General features: G+C 34.6%; 1 protein-coding gene across 1 annotated transcript in view; it reads right to left on the bottom strand.

Moving 5' to 3' along the window:
- Nucleotides 1-18155, bottom strand: part of fancl (FA complementation group L) — a 26159-nt gene extending 8004 nt beyond the window's left edge. The window contains exons 1-7 of the mRNA XM_067386308.1: nt 17914-18155; nt 17703-17761; nt 16480-16540; nt 16091-16147; nt 15829-15926; nt 12324-12420; nt 8115-8183 (exon numbers count right to left, since the gene is read on the bottom strand). Of these exons, the coding sequence (XP_067242409.1) occupies nt 8115-8183; nt 12324-12420; nt 15829-15926; nt 16091-16147; nt 16480-16540; nt 17703-17761; nt 17914-18000 (528 nt within the window). The 5' untranslated portion in view covers nt 18001-18155. The remainder of the gene's footprint in view (nt 1-8114; nt 8184-12323; nt 12421-15828; nt 15927-16090; nt 16148-16479; nt 16541-17702; nt 17762-17913) is intronic.

The following is an 18155-nucleotide window of genomic DNA, read 5'->3' as shown; positions in this document are numbered from 1 at the left end:
CGGTTTCCTTTGGAGCTGTCCAGTGGTGAGGCAGAGCTAATGGTTTGAGTATGGCCGCTCATAAATCACAGCTGATGATTGACAGCTGATGGAGTTTGGCCCCGTTTCACTCCACGCTGTCAGAGTGAGGGCGTACAGGTCACCGCTCTGACCTCAGACCCACACTCCTCGCTTTCCACCCATCTGCCAAGTCAAGGTCTTTAATCTCAGCCCAGAATCAGAATGCTTTAGTCTGGACACCAGATCCTCTCTGCTCAAAGGCATGACCAATGCTGTATTTGTAGTGCTGTTTAAGATGAATAGGCTTATTTAGTGTGAAAGAGATTGCAGAACCTGAATTGAAATTGTGTCATCAAAACTTCAAACATCCAAAATGATGCCACTGTACGCAATGAAGTCCACAAACATTGCTTAATTAATGTAAAAAATAAGTTAATTGTCAATTTAATTTGCCAGTGTTTTATACCAGGGTTTTTCAAACGGGATATGCAGAAAAGTGGGAAAAAGAGACATTTTTTATTTATTTATTTATTTATTTATTTTTTTTTTTTAAATTTTAGGGCTGTCAAACGATTAATCATGATTAATCGCATACAAAATAAAAGTTTGAGTTTGCCTAATATATGTGGGTGTACTGTGTGTAATTATTATGTATATATAAATACAAACACATCTGTGTATATATTTGAGAAATATTTACAAGTATATGTATTTATTTATATTTTTATATAATTTATATTATATATAAATACATTTTTTGTACATAAATAACATATTTATCTTAAATATATATATTAATTTGTGTGTATTTATATATACATATTATTTACACACATTACTCACACATATATTATGCAAACTCAAAACTTTTATTTTGTATGCGATTAATCGTGATTAATCGTTTGACAGCCCTACTTAAGATATAAATTAAATATTCAATAATATACATTTGTAATTAATTAGAAATGCCAAAAATAACAGATTAATTGTTGTAATTATTCCAGTGATGGCCAGTTTTAACAGTAAGATATAAAAACTAAATCTATCCTTTAATTTAAAGGCTAGAATAAATAAAATAAAATAATATTATGTTGAATAAAATATATACATACATATATATATATATATATATATATATATATATATATATATATATATATATATATATATATATATATATATATATATATATAATGTATATATTTATATGTGTGAGAGGGTCCCTCACAAAATCATATTTGGGGGTTGTAGGCATCAGAAAGTTTGAAAACTCGGTTGCTTTGGCTGATGTCAACAAAAGCTGCAGCTTAAAAGGATAGTTCACCCAAAAATGAAAATTATTCCATGATTTTCTCACCCTCAAGCCATCCTAGGTGTATATGGTCTTCTTTTAGACAAACACAATTCGAGATGTATTTAAAAAATATCCTGACCCCTTATTTACACTGCACGTGCCTGCGGCGTGTTACGGCTGTGACACGGCTACCGGAGCTGATCCGCGGCCACTCTAGTCAATGCTTGTGTTTACACCAGCCGCGCCGCGGCATGTTTCAGAAGCGGCCCTTGAAATTTATTTTGTCCTTGTCATTCATAACTGGACTTTTAAGTATATTAAAGGGTTAGTTCACCCAAAAATGAAAATTATGTCATTAATGACTCACCCTCATGTCGTTCCAAACCCGTAAGACCTCCGTTCATCTTCGGAACAGGGTTTAAGATATTTTAGATTTAGTCCGAGAGCTTTCTGTCCCTCCATTGAAAGTGTAGGTACGGTGCACTGTCCATGTCCAGAAAGGTAATAAAAACATCATCAAAGTAGTCCATGTGACATCAGTGGGTTAGTTAGAAGTTTTTGAAGCATCTAAAATACATTTTGGTCCAAAAATAACAAAAACTACGATTTTATTCAGCATTGGGTCTGTGTATATCCACAGTGACGCTGCTTCTTCTTCTTCTACGGCGGTTGGCATCCAGCTTATTGGTGCATTACCGCCCCCTTCTGCCGCCCCCTACACTTTCAATGGAGGGACAGAAAGCTCTCTGACTAAATCTAAAATATCTTAAACTGTGTTCCGAAGATGAACAGAGGTCTTACGGGTGTGGAACGACATTAATGACATCATTTTCATTTTTGGGTGAGCTAACCCTTTAACTTCATCTGTAGGCTACAGTAAAATAAAGTATGGCATAGCAATAGACACAATTAAAATGGATAAAATATAACCATTTAACCATTAAAAACATGAAAAAAAAAAAAAAACAAGAAAAAAACAACGTTGGATATATCTATACAGTAAGTCTCGCGAATCCAGCCGCTGCGCTTCTGAAATGCTTCTGGTGTGAGTTGACACCACATAGAGGATGGAACAAAACCTCGCCGGAGCCATAGCGCACTGCAGACGCATGCAGTGTAAACAAGGTGTTAGTCCTCCAAGGTTTAATATGGTTGTGAATGGTAGGCTAAATTCTGAAGGCAGAAAATTAATCCATACGACTCCAGAGGGAATAAATAAAGGCCCTTTGAAGCAAAGGAATGCATTTTTGTAAGAAAAATATCCATATTTAAAACATTATAAATTCAAATAACTTGCTTCTGGCGGATGACCAAATGCATAATGCGCACGTCAATTTGGGTGGAAGAGCAACCTTTGACGTGATGACGCATTGATGAACGCAGAGGAGAGAGCAAAACAAAACACTGGTCACGAATTAGAAGTTTAAAACGACACATTTTAAAGAGAAATATCAGAGGATTTCGATATAAGAGAAGAGGAGCTTGAGTTTGTTGCCCAGCCGTATTTGTTTGAACCACGAGAGGCATCTAAGCTTACAATACTCCTACATCCTGCGTCATACATCGCGTCAGAGGATTACTCATTTGGCGCAAGTCGACTTACGTGTGGTCATTCGCCGGAAGCTGGTTGTTTTAATATATAAAGTTTTAAATACGGATATTTTTCTTACAAAAACGCATCCCTTTGCTTCAAAAGGCCTTTATTAACCCTCTGGAGTTGTATGGATTCATTTTTTTTATGGATGGATGCATCTTTTCTGTCTCCAGAATTTGGCCTACCATTCACAACCATTATAAACCTTAGAGGACTAAGGATATTTTTAAATATATCTCGGATTGTGTTCGTTTGAAAGAAGATAGTCATATACACCTAGGATGGCTTGAAGGTAGAATCATGGAATAATTTTCATTTTTGGGTGAACTATCCCTTTAATGTAAAGATAATGTAAACATTCTAAAAGAGCTAATTAACCTGCTCCACCCCGAAAAATAAAATTCAATCAAAAAAAAAAAAAAAAAGCAAGTCTATATATTAGGGGTGCAACGGTTCAAATTACTCAAGGTTCGGTTTTTATCACGGTTTTAGGGTCACGGTTTCGGTACGGTTCGATATGTGCTATGTTCAGGTTAAATAGTACTACTGTCAAATAAAAATAAAGAAAATAAAAAGAAATAATCTAACTACAAGCAACAGCACAAATAAATACAATAGAGCAAAGACAGAAATAAAATAAGCAGTGCTTTTCAGGTTTTTCAGGTATATAACAGTAGCTTTCAGGTACAGAATTTAAATAAAGTAGCTAATCAAATGTAAAACAACATTGCATATAATCAACACGGTATACATTAAATAAAGATTTATAATTATTAATTAAGTTATTACAAAAAGCTATTTAGTCATGAATGAGTGATTTCCTTGTCTTTTGTTGGTTGATTAACATTAAAAACACATACAGACAGCAGGAATATTAGGCTTCTTTCCCTTTAAGACATCCAGTACACTGATACTGAACACGTGTTCTTTCTCGAGTGTTTAAGTTCACTTAAGACATAACCTACTATTTTTGCTAGGATACTCTACAAGACGGGCATGTTGACATCATTTTTGTGTGAATTTGTCCGTTCAAGCAGAAGACTCAATATTGAGGTTCTCTTTTGCGTCTTGCACTCAAATGTCAAAATGGGCAAGGCTTAAATGAGTTTAGTTTAAACACAGATAGCAGCGTGTGCTGTTCATGTCTCACCTGCACTCATGTGCTATCAACACCCAGGTGTTGACAACGTAAATACTGTTCATATTGAGCATTCGGCACTCGCATTTAACAACGTTTAGGGGAAGCCAGAATGCGTATCCGTCGACAAAAACATACATTAGCGAAACTCTGTCTGTCTGTTTTATTTATTTTCAATAAGACATATTATAGATGCGTATGAGTTGTCAGATATGAGATGAACCGCGATGCAAGTGCGTGCTGAACCGTGTGGAGAATGGTACAGTTCGATTTTTTACCGAGAACCGTTACACCCCTACTATATACATGTGCACACAGTGTATTATTAGTCATCTGTGAACTTTTGTGGTGATCCGAGAGAAAACTAGATTGATTTTAGATTGTGAGATGTTAAATCACATTTGTCAACAGTAATTTTCAACCATTGTAATACCTCAACCACATAATACAGCCAATCTCAGCTGATTTAAGAGGGACAGGACTGGCTGCATTTAGAGGATGAGATCTCATGTGTTTTTCTTTTGTCACGTAATTTGTGTGTGCTGACGTTGATTATGTGCCTGATTCTCTGATACATTTCCATACATGTTAAATTGGAGAGCACAGAGGCAAAGCTGGAACACCCAGAGCTGGTAATTGAACATAACAAAACAAATCAAATGACTTCTGTTTTTTAGACAGTAGCAATAAGGCAAGGGATACGCAGACAGCCAAATCAGAAAAACAGCATAGTAATCTGAATTGGTTAGGGAAAATCTTTGTTAAGGCAAGAAAATATTAATGTGAATGAGCTTTCCCTGACGCCACACAGGAGAGATATAGGAGAGTGAGCATGAAACAAATATGATGGGTCATTGTGCCAATACAGCACACGCAATTTAGCATTGCACAGGTGCAAAGACGCAGCAATTATTTCCCAATTAATGCCGGTTGTGTGATTATAGTTATGCTTTTATTTAAATATATGGTGCAGGCTAGATGTCCTCATAATTGAATTTCTCTTGGAAATGTGCCCGAAATGTGGAATGGTACAATGGATTCCTCCCCAGTGAGGTGACAGCATGCTTACTGTTCTGTTAACTCTCCCAATTAGGTCCTTCCTCATAATGTTCAATGGTGCATTTTCAGCTATTTAGTGAACAAGTGTCAAGTAAATAAATCAATAACTGCACACAAAGAAATATGTATTCATTAATGCCAGTGGTCTATAATTGTGATTGTTAAGGAACCACCATGTAAAGAAGCAATTCTGGGCTAAACTATTTACATAATACATTAGTGGGACAGTGCTTGTACTACCATTATTTTGAAGTGCAGTATTTTGTAATACAATGTAAACACAACTGTACATGAATATGGTAATAATTAATTATTACTGTATAGGGTTGGATCAATATCAATTTTGGCTTCTGGTATCAGTATAGATGATAAATGAATACCTTTGGCAACAAATGGACAGCCTTTAGCGACTTTATAAAATAAAACTAGCACTGTCAATACATTCAATAATTAAATGGCAATAATTTACATAATTTTGTAGTTAAAGGGGAAAAAACTACTACTAATAATAATATTACTTATTAAATGAGCTGAATGTCAATATTGTTAGCTTGTATGAATACAATATCTTGTAAATAGCTTAATAATGTATACAGAACATTGTATATGCAGTGCAGTGTAACATCAAAAGTGACATTTAAATTTTATAAGACTTATATAAAAATGACTGTCTCTATCTGCTTGTTAAGTCGTAACGTAAGGAACGCCGTTTCTGGGTTCAAGCCTCGACTCCTTTCACTTAAGAATGGCATCTCCGTGGCCGTTTATGAGCGCTATATATCAGATTAAACATTTAACATTTTAAAGTTAAACATTTAAAATGTTTCTCTGTGCTCACAGACATTAATACTTTAACAATTTATATAAGATGAATCACTGTCTGGCCATCTGGGATTTTGGTATGGAGATAAAGATTATGATTATAATTTTTTGGAAGTATTACACCACGTCGTGTGTGTATATTAGCACCATTTGTTGTTTTCTTTTGGTATGAGATGGAGCATTTGGACCCGGAAGTGCTGCAGTGTGAGATCAGACTTAACAACCAAATATTAAAATAGAAAACAGTTATTTTAAATTGTAATAACATTTCACAATAGACCCTTTACACAGACTGTGATGACAGTATTTAACGGTCATCAATATCTTAAATCATGCAAAAAATGTTATATTTTCATAAAAAAAAAAAATATTAATGGTAAAAGACTGTAAAAATGCTACGGTGAAAAACAGTTAATTGGTTTACAGAAAATGTACGTAATATATACGGTGAATAACTAATATTTGTAACGTTATATTTAATGTAATTTTACGGTAAATAACCATTAAATTTAAAGTTTTTGGAAGTGAAAAATAAGTTATTGTATAATTTACAGTGAAAAACAGTAAAACTGATATTCCAACAATTCCCTGAGACACTTCACATTTGATGTATTTTCGTTGAAGTAACTCTGACTCTTAGATTTTTCTAATCAGTTATGATCATTAGGGTGTGCTCCTTCTATATATTAGTATGGTCTTTCTCAGCTTGTGGAAAAGCTGCTTGTGATGAACTCTTATCACCACTTTATTTGGTGGTTGTCAGTGTATTACAAAGGTACAAAACAGATATTAGTATTTGATTAATTTGATCAGTTAATAAAATGTTTTTGTTTTTTTCACAGTGTGTAAAATAAACAGTTATGAATCATAATTATTACAATATAAACCTTTAAATTAATGAGGGTGTTTCTAATACAGTGGCTATGGAAGTGACGGTAAAAATTACCGTTATCAATTGCTCTCTATTTTTTTCATCTTTTTGAAAGTTATGAAAACACTATTGTGGAGTTTTTCTTTTGCGATTTGTGCAAATGGAAACACAAAAAAATATATATAACAAAGTCTCTCACTGACCGCTATAAAAGTTTACTATGACGACTTCCGCTTCTGAAAAACACGGAAATGTGAAAAGGGTAAAATTACATTTAATACTTTATTTTTTTATTAGATAAATGCAGTATTGGTGAGCATATTTTCCCCAAATTGTTAAAAAGATATTACCAAACCCAAACTTTTGGACTTTTTGTATTTCCTTTTGTGAAATAGGTTGAGGGGTTAAAATTCATGCAGTGAGCATTGTTTCTCTTTGTGCACTCCATGAGTCGGGCCGGGTGGCTGGTTGAGCGTAAATCCCACTGAGACACACCTGCACCGCTGAGTCCGCCACCGAACAAAGAGAACACCCCGCCAAATCTCCTGATCCATATTATACATTACTCACAAACTCACTGACTCTCTCACAAACACACACACAGTCAGTTCAGCGCAGGTAATCATTACTCATTCAAATGTACGTGAGAGGCAGGCAGACAGGCCTTTCTCTTCCCTGAACAGAGGAGATGCATCAAGACATCAGCAGCGCAGCAGGGCTTCAGCCGACAGAAGGCTGCTGTGTGCTGAGCTGGTCTTCTCTGTCAGAGAGCCATGTTCCACTGCCATCCCTCACCCAGCACAACGCACAACCCTCCCTAACTCACACCACTGCTGTGCAATATGCCAAGTCGCTTTCATCCACCTCAAAGTAATTGGAGCAAACGTATGACTGAAGAGGAGCCTGTTTTTCAGGGGAGGAGGCGAAAACAGAGGACGATGATAAAAAGAAAACGAAAGTGAAAAATGGGTCTCCGTTCTCGCTTTTAATTGTTATACGTAAGAGGAAACTCGTCGAGGCTCATTAGAGGCCGCTAACATATGTAGCTTTCCAGATCGCCATCCTGTCGGTTTATTTGGCACTGTTTGAGCCTTTGTGAGTGGAGTTATTGTTTTTTTATGGAAGCAACATCAAAGCGGAGGTGGAACGGAACACCTTTCATCAACAAACACACACATTTAAATGCCAGAAAAACTTTGTTAATTAAAAACATTGTACTTTAATTGCTATTTTAAAAAGGCCAATTTTGGTAATGTGATACTGTAAAAAGCCAAATCAACTTTTCAGTAACAATATTTCTCTTCAAAAAGTTTTGAAGTAATTTAAGACTATGTACCTGAGAGGTCCACGTGATGACCAGTGGAACAGGAAGATCTGCAGAAAACTCTGGGGCCTCAGCTGGATACTGAAAAGAGTAAAAAAAAAAAAAAAAAGAGAAAGGGTAAGAAAGTAGTAATTTAGCAGATGCTTTTATCACTCAAAATGTTAGTGGAAGTCTGGTATGGTATATTTCAAATATTAAAGTGTAAAAGGTAAGCACTAATGTTTTTATATTTATATATTACGTTTTTTTGTTGTTGTTGTTATATACAGTGTTTGTTTCTGACCCTGCTGTCCCAATGAGTATTTTGCTATCCAATGGTCATGCTTTAACTTTGCAATTTCTAGTATTGCATTAGTATTGCATCCTTCTCATGGCATTTAACACTAGAAGTCCCAGAGAGCAGCCATTTGGCTTTTCTACCTATAAAACCCGCAGGACAGCCGATGGGCTGGAAGTCTTTAGGCTAATATCCTTAATCAGCTGTGAACAGTTGCTTTTGTTATGTAAACAATGTGGGGCCATGCTGAGCCACTTCAAGGAAACTTGTGTTTCACTTTGCCATCTTAGGGAGAAATCAACACACATGTTTTTTTTTCCTTTGTTGCTGAGATCTATTGATAAAAATAGTACAAAATAAAATAAAGAAACCAACCATTTGTACACATATTTACAAATAATATTAAAAAGTGAGTGAGTACATTCCAGCAATCACTCACAATCCTGGCACTGCCTGGCAATATATTATAAATACATTTTGTATATATTCATTATATATTAATCTTATATTTGAAATACATCATAAGTCCATTTTTAAAAGTGTTTGAAAGATGGGTTCAAGTGTACTACAAGTGGTAACTAAATACATTTTTCTATACAGAGATAGTATGTTAAAAGCACATTTTAGTTCAAATTCATGGTGCCTCAAAATAGCACAGTTGAGTACACTTAGATGTTCTTAAGATTATCTTAAGAAGTACTAAAGAAGAGCTTTTAGTATATTAAGTACAAAATAAGTGCACGGAAATAGAGCACTGGACATTATGGAAGTGTATAAGTGTACTAAAATAAAGTGTATTTTACTGCACTTTTTTTCACCTGGGTAGACACTCCAACACTTTCCGTTTGCATTAAGATTATTTTTATTACCACACTGGCAGATATTGATAATTTTACTTAAGTAAAATGCACTTAATTTAGATCCCCCCAGGAAACAAGACTAAATATCATATATAATTTTCTCATATAGAAAATCCATCTTGATTTAAGATTTTTTTTTTATTATTTACTTGAAATAGGATAAAAAAAAAAACTTAGTATGAAAAGCATTTTTGCAGTATGAATGAGTGAGTTAACTTTTTAAACATCACTTCATTTCAGGGTTAACATAGTCAGAGTTTTCACTTAACCTCCTTTCTGAAACCGGCCCATGGTCAATCAAGTTCTCTGCTTTTAGCAGCCCTCCCTCCCCCACACATACAAACAAGCCACCAGCAACCATTCACACACACACACCCCCAACCCCCCTGCAGATTGCTCAGGTAATGACCATATTTACACATGAATTGATGCTAATGATAGCCAAAAGACTAGCCAGTTAGCATCCACTTGGCTAAAGGAGAGTTACAAATCTCTGGGACTTCTAGTGTTAATAATTTAATAATGTCTTTTCGGTCTGAGTTAAATCTCTTTTTTGGCTCATTTTATCTGTTAAAGAAAACCTGCTTAATAATTATGCACACCTGAATATAAGGCGTTTTTTACTTTCAGCCTTCATGAACAATCATATATCACTTATGACTGATTAAATACAAAATGAATAGTAGTTATTAAGATTGATGTGGTTTGGAATTGGTAAATTGTGCTTGTAAAAAAATATGATCAGAAAATCAACATTATTGTATATATATATATATATATATATATATATATATATATATATATGCACATATTATTATTAAATAGCATCCTTCATTGTGCTAATTTACTGAAATACAGTGTAGAAAACATGCTTAGATTATTTAAAACTAGTTTTTATTGTGTTTTAGTTAAAAAGTGAAAGTAAAGCAATACATTACATTTTAAAATATATTATAATAAAATAAAAACAATTGTTTTTACTTTATTTTAATCAAATAAATGCAGACTTGGTGAGCATAAGAGACTTCTTTCAAATTTATATTTTAAACTTAAATAAACTTACTGACCCTAACGGTAAATGTATACTATATAAACATTGAACAATAGTGTATATTATATACAATATTAATAGAAAATTATATAATAAATGAATAAAATTAAGATGAAAATAATATTAATAATTTATACATTTATAAATTAATGTAAATTATTTTATATTTAAACAGCATATCCACTCTCCATGCTGAAACACTAGGTAGGAGAACTTTCCACACCTGAAGGCCTTACTTATTCAACCTCTTTAAGCTTTAAATTATCTTACATATGTTTCCACACTACAACCAGTAATACAACTATGAGTATGACCCCACAACCCACATTTACACCAGCAGCAGAGATGCCTTTACTGGCTCCTGTTGAGTAAGCTGCCGCTGGGTGACGGAGGGCCTTGTGAGAGGTGCCCGGCTCTGGGAGGATGAGCAGATGTGAGGTGGGTAGATCACAGCTATTTTTAGCACCCAGCAGGATGGTGGGCAGGTGGGCACAGGGGGCTTCTCACGCCCTGCTGAATCTCATCAGGACCCCGTGCAGTGTCCGCAAGGAGCCACTGGCATCTATACCATGTCTCCACTTCCAATGCCAAACAGAGCTCACTCACTCAGCCCAACTCTCTGACTAAACTACTCACACGCCTCAATTTTCTGCTTCTTCTGTGGCCCCTGTAATCACCTTATAAGGATCACTCATGGTCTTATCTGTGCCACCGCATCCCCGCAAACTCTCTCACCTCTCCTTCAGGCCCTGCCACAATCTCACGGCTCCATCTCTCAACATAATCTTACAGTCACAGCACATTAGTGCCACCTGCTTAAAGTTAGATACTAAAACCAAAGTTCTGCTCTCTGCTTTTGCAGTCCAGCTGAGTCTGAGAATCTAGATACCGAAATCTGTGCAAACTTATTCTGGTACATTTGCATCTATGACCCACAAAAATCATAGATCTGCAAAATGTTTCTTTTTTGAAGACCTAAATATCAAACTTGTTTAATGAAAAAGGAAATTTTCAAATCTAAAAAAACGTGGCTTGTTTTTACAGTTACGTCACATTTACAAACACACACACGCACACACGCACACGCACACACACACACACACACACACACACACACACACACACACACACACACACACACACACACACACTACAGTTTAAAAGGCTGGGGTCAGTAATATTTTAATTTATTTTTATTTTTTAATTTATTTTTATTTATTTTTTAGAAAGAAATGAAGACTTTTTTATTTATAATGTTACACAAGATATCTATTTCAAATAAATGTTCCTCCTGTGAAATTTCTATTCGTCAAATGATTCTTCATTTTTTTTTTTATCATAACAAGAAATTATTCTTGAGCAGCAAATCAGCATATTGAAATGCTGTTTTTAGTTTTTTTTTTAATATATTCGTCAAATGATCCTTCATTTTTTTTTTATCACAACAAGAAATTATTCTTATATATATATTATATCTTATATATCTTGATATATCTATGAATACATGCAGCAAAAAGAAAAAAAAGAGAATAAACTAAATATTAATAACAGATTTTTCCTGTGAGCTTTTTGTTTTCTATGCATTTTATTTTTGCATAGTAACATAAAACCTGTACCTGTAGTTATGCCAATTAATTTTGTCAGATAAATACCTTAAATCAAGTTTAGTGTTTTGTGCTTCTGCTAAATGAATGTGTTAAGTTGACACAGCTAGCTTTTACTGAATGCAAATTACATGACCCTTTAAAAAAGGACCTTGAAACTGGTCATATAGTCAAAAAACAAACAAACAAAAAACATCAAGTTGAGGGAAAATAAGGCTTACAGTTTACTGAGTAATATTATTTAACAACATGTACTTAGGGTTAAGGTTAGGATTAGGGTTTGGTTGCATAGATGCATGTAATTTTGCATAATTTACTGTTAATTTACTGTTATTATTATAGTAAGTACATGTAATGTGTAACAAGGACACTGTGAAATGAAGTGTTACCAAAATAAAAAATAAAACAGGGCTTGACCCTTGGCTTCACCTTGGACTTGAGCTTGATTGTAATAGCGTGCTGACGCCCTGCAGAGTCCTCTGCCTTCATCTTGAGTGTGCAGAACTCTGCATCGATGAAGAGCAGCCTGCCAAAACAGATCAATAATCACCACACATAAGACCACATACAACACATATCAGACAGGTCAACAGTGACAACATACAGAATATTTCTTGCAAGTAAAAACATAACAGGGATGTGCGATTTGGTCATTCTGACCAAATAAACCAGCTGAGACCTGTTGGTTTGAACAAAAATGATTTTGGTAGATTTCCTTTAAATAAAGATGCTCCTCAGATGTAGACAATCCTTTCTCCCAGCAAACAGCGCTGAAAATCATCTACAGCGACCACAGATTTATTGCTAAAATCCCAGCACTTCACGACACACTCGTATTTCAGCAGCTTATTTACGAGTCGTGTAACAGCATATCGTGGTTAGTTCATACATGCACACTTTGCTCTGAGTGTTCCCATCGGCAGAAACTGCAGGATCACATATCCACATTCTGTCCCTCAGCACTTAGATCCACATAAAAACTGTGGGAGAAGAACTTTGACACTTTTTTTTGGCTCACACTCTCTTCTGCTATTACAGCAGAATATACTCACTGTACATTGATGCATTTTTTTTAACTAACTCACTAGTGACCGTTTTGAACTTAAACATCTGTGTGCAATGCCCACAATTATTTCTCACTTTTTCTATTTTGAGGGGATTTTTTACTTTTAATTAGAAACTACAGTGAAAAGTAGTGATGTGTATGAGCAATTGACTTAAAAATAAATAAATAAATGCCTTTATACTGTATATGGGTCAATGACGTGATGGGTCCTTTTTTGTCCAAAGGCCTTAATAATAATAAAAAAACAAAGATATGACATCCAAAGAATGTGAGGTAATAGAGCTAGGTCACTTTTATTCAATCCAAAAGGTTTTAATTATATTTTGCTACATATAAACGTATTTTAAAGATTTTGAAGTGTCAAAAGGTTATTGGGTGTAACCGTCCAAAGGCCAATACAGCCATTTCATTTGTGATTAAAATATCTTAAAATGTAACAAATGTATATATTTTTTATTCTGGCATGATTTTATAACATCATATATGAACATAGTGCAACATGGTTTTAAAATTATGATGTCATTCATTCGGAGTAACCATTAGGTGTGTTCAACATCGGCTGCGGCTGGATGCAACCGATCGGCGAGCTGAAAACGGAGATGTGAAGTTAGACACTTTCTGCATCTCGTAGTGACGCTCACACTGCGTTTGCATACTTTATCACTTTACCAGTGAAATAAATGCAATATTTGACTAATACACTGATGTTTCAGAGACATTTTCATTCAGTACTTTATGTACTATTTTTATTTTTATTAGTTTTATTTTGATAAACATGACAATATAACATTGCAACTACATTAAAAGGAGATTTAACTGTAATAAAAATACAGATTTTTGAGCATTAGTCAGAGTTGCCAGGTTTTCACAACAAAATCCACAAGTAACTACCGAAAAATTCGTGTTTTCAATTGTTTATACGCATGTCCCAAAACATCAGGTCATTCGGTACATCTCTATAAAACACGGAAAATGTTGTAATATTTTAAAAACTTTAAAAATATAAAATGTTTGATTGTCCTTTTGCTAGCTAGCTATACACTTAATAAAACATAAAACTTCAAAATTAATTGTATTTTTTTTTTTTTTTGGTTTTGAGGTAAGCTCTGAATGAATGCAAATCTATAATTTTGTATAATGTACAGTTTTTATGAATGCATATTTTAAAAAGTGCATTGATAGTCCCTTAATTATTTTAAAACTGTTATTGGTGACATTGGTGGTTACATTTGTGAATACTGACTGTAATCCTGGCAGACCTACCTGCAACCACGCTTTTATTTCTCTGTTCTACTGTTCAAAGTGATCTTAATGCTCAGTCTATTTTTCTCACAAGCCATGAAGCAATGGGACAAATCTTTTGCATCACATTCAATTACATGAGCTTTTGGCACAAAATCACACCAATCATTCATTTCCTCAAAATTGAGATCTCTTTTCTGACACGAACGTCATTCAGCCACTCTGCATTCTACAGGGATCTCCCGCCACAGTATCAGGCCTTGCTGGCGTTCACCTCAGTTGATTGAAACAGCTTGACGGCTCGATGTCTTGCTGGGAGGATTGATGAGAGCATTACATTTGCAACTAGAAAATCAGCTCCCCTCATAAATGGCGAAAGGAACATTTGGCATGTTTGCATACAAACAGGCCATAGATGAAAGCCTAAAGCTGTACAAAAACAAAACAAAACAAAAAAAAATCGGAACAGTAAGGGGAAAACATAAACTGTAATACCGCCAAGGCCACTTTTATGAAGACTTCTCATCACAACTTTCCAGATATGCAAAAAGCCAGCTGCTGAAAATAGTACAGTTATTCCATTCTCACAGGTGCCACCAGGGATCATGGGTTTTAAGATATAACTGCTGGCTGGAGTGAGATGGTGAGAAGACCAGCCAATAGGAAACCTGCTCAGGTGTCATTATCTTGGCGGGGTGTTAAAAGACCACAGCGAGAGGCCCCGCGCTTCTCTCTCATACATGTGCAAGGTGTGACAACCTCTCACCATGGCTCCCATGCACCAATTGTCTAAAAAAATCTGAACATTTTCAGATGACGATGTCAGACCAAATGCAATATCTCACAGTAAAATGGGAGCAAAATGGGATCAAAGTCAAAATATTCAACTTTCATTTTCTTATGACCTAACGCTTTGCTGCGATACTTCAAATAGCACACTTAGACTGCACTATAAAGCAGCCAGAGACTGATGTTTTGTAATTTCCTAAATATCTGACTCTTTTGAACTATTCCAGGGATAAGAGGGGAGAGCAGACCTGACCCCATCTATACAGTAATTAACAGTAAATGTGGCTTCTTCAAGGCAACTAAAACTCATTAAAATGACCAGGTTCTGCGGCACTTCCCCCTTCCTAAACCAATCAGGGTCCGCAACTGTGCCGGACTTGAGGCTATTAACAGAGACACGAATTAAGGATCTTAATTAATCTCAAGTGCATTTACAGATAGCGCTGGTGTATAATACTTCTGACCGCAATTCAGGTCTGAAACGTGCACCTTATTTCCAGCCTAACTTTTCAGCCTACATTTCCCCATTAAACTTGAGAGTGGGTCTCCAATTAGACCAATTTGCATTTGCTAATATCATAATTATATCTTTGGACATTAATAGAAAGTGGAAAATGAGAAGCCTAGTGAAATCACAGCTTGATACGTGGCTGACAGACACCACATTAGCCTCCTCTGTTACAAAGCAAGAAATGTGACACGATGTTTTCATGAAAAGTTGACGACAGCCACTCATGTCCTTACAGTAATGCGAAGGATTTGTCCTATATGCAATTATAAGAGAACACAATGGAATGCAAGTCGAGAAAAGCACTAGGCCACTAGAAATCATCATACTTATCCCATCCTAAAATCTCCATCTCTGTTATCAGCTGGGAATAATACTGGGGTGGTGAGAAGGACTGACATCCTGGCTGGCTCTTCAACGCCACTTCCTGATAATAGACAAGTTCATAATAATGAGAATCATTTATTCAATCTGCGGGACTCGTGTGCTTATTATGGTAATATGATGCTAAACATTACATCATGTATAACATTTGTCAACCTGAATATGGTAATGCAGGAAAAAAACATGCAATATTTTAGCAATGTTTACCAATACTGTTCTGAGTTCCAGGATAAAGGCCATCAGATTAGTTGAATGCTGTAATCTCTGTTAAAAGAAAACAACAAATAAAATTCAAATGCTTTGATTAAAGTACTACATAAAGAATGACAAAACCAGCATCTGTCATTTGACTAATGAGAGTGACCATTAGAGTTAATTTTTAATAATTTTAAATTCATAAGAAAATAATGAACTTTAACTAGTTAGGGTACCGCATAAATCTAGGCAGGGTAAATCATAAATCTAATCTTTTCACCCTAGAGGCACATGGAAAATGATTTTTTTTTCTTCCCTCGACAAACATTATGTGTTAATTAAGACGTATTTCTTGAATGATGAGAAATAGCTGCAAACTATTTGCCTTTGATTAATTGTACCTGCTTCACAATATGTTGATAACCATGAAGTAGCCGTTTCATTTGCCAACAACAATGTAATCTGCAAAATAACCCAAAGACAAGCCAAAGAAAATTAAATAACAATAACAGTAATAAAAAAATCATACTTAATAAACTTCTGTAATTATGTATATTAACAAAATAATAATCCTCCTGAATACCAGAAAAAAAAAAAGTTTTGTGAATTTAGTATTTTTTTCATGTCATTACATTGTTTAGTGTATAAGAAAGAAATCGAAAAATAAATGTTTTGAAAACTGACATTTTATTCATATGTTATGCTATGTCCTCTGTAGTGGACACCAGGACTCTGTTTAAAAAAAAATAAATAAATAAGACATGAATAAACAATGGGGTTTTTTAAATCACCAATCAATTTTTAGGTTTCAGGATTTTTTATACCAGACTTTGTATAAAGATGATCCTCAACTATGTTATGAAAGATATAACAGAATGATTTGATATACCATTTTGCTTTATGCAATATGTGTGTAAAAAAGGCCATAAATGTTTTGTTTTTTCCCCCCATTATATACAATGTATTTACACGCTGTATGTAATTTGCATATGAATGTATTCTTGGAGCAACATGTAATGAAAAAAGAAGTGTAATAATGGAAGTAATAATTGGCAAGATTTTCATAATAATATCTTATATTTCATAGGAATATTGATATATAATTTATTTCCCTATTCAATTGTGTCTCCTAAAATGCCTGATAAACATGATTTAAGTCCTGTTGTCCTCTACAGTGTACATATATAAAATCAATGACAGAAAGTCATATTTTGATTTGAATCCCCTAAACATTTTCCTGAGATGTTGATTTATAACAAACAATTTGAAAATTAGTCAGGTGTAAATTATAATAACAAATACATTCACAAATACATCCAAACATTTGGTATCTCTGAAAATCCCTGAATGTGCTCTTTACAGGACATCCAGACTTAAAACTGTGACATATAAGGTCTCAGAGAAATTGGCTAAAATATAATGTCCTCTACAGAAGACAAAACTCCATAACTTGTAGTCAGGAGGATATATACTACAGGAGGATATATTACTTTTACAATTTACATAAAACATATGACCATGTCTTGTATATGGTCCAATGTTCTTTACATATGTTATATGTTTTTGTATTCTTAGATATTTTAATAGATAAACACTCATTAAATAAAATATATTACAATCATACTTTGCCTGTTTCATCTGATGATCAGGGGGTAGAGATATTCTTATCCTGAAGTCTTTTTCCTGTCAAAGATTAAATAAGAAAAAATTGACACTTGTGACAGTCGGTTCAACTGCTGTTATACGATTCACACACCTTACATATTCACACTGTAAACGGAGCTGACAACCTACACTTGAAAAGACTCTGAACTGAGATGTGAAACTTTCCTTACCAGCACTGTGATGAACCCGTCATAGACTGTCTTCTCCTTATTAAGCGCAATGATCATAGGGCTTTCTCTCATCAGCAAACAGCTCATGGTGAAACATAAATACGTCAAAGCCCAGAAGAATATAAACCGCTAGCTAAACTCTTACTTAGAAATTTCGATAGTGAACTAAGTCATATATACACAGACAGAAGGTTTTTGTACAGAAAACAGTCGAACGCTACTGTCAGAAGAGTCTTCTGTTG

The sequence above is a fragment of the Chanodichthys erythropterus genome, chromosome 5 (genome assembly GCF_024489055.1).
Source record: "Chanodichthys erythropterus isolate Z2021 chromosome 5, ASM2448905v1, whole genome shotgun sequence".
NCBI lineage: Eukaryota > Metazoa > Chordata > Actinopteri > Cypriniformes > Xenocyprididae > Chanodichthys > Chanodichthys erythropterus.
The sequence above is the reverse complement of the archived record's forward strand: the minus strand, read 5'-3'. Positions and strand labels throughout refer to the sequence as shown.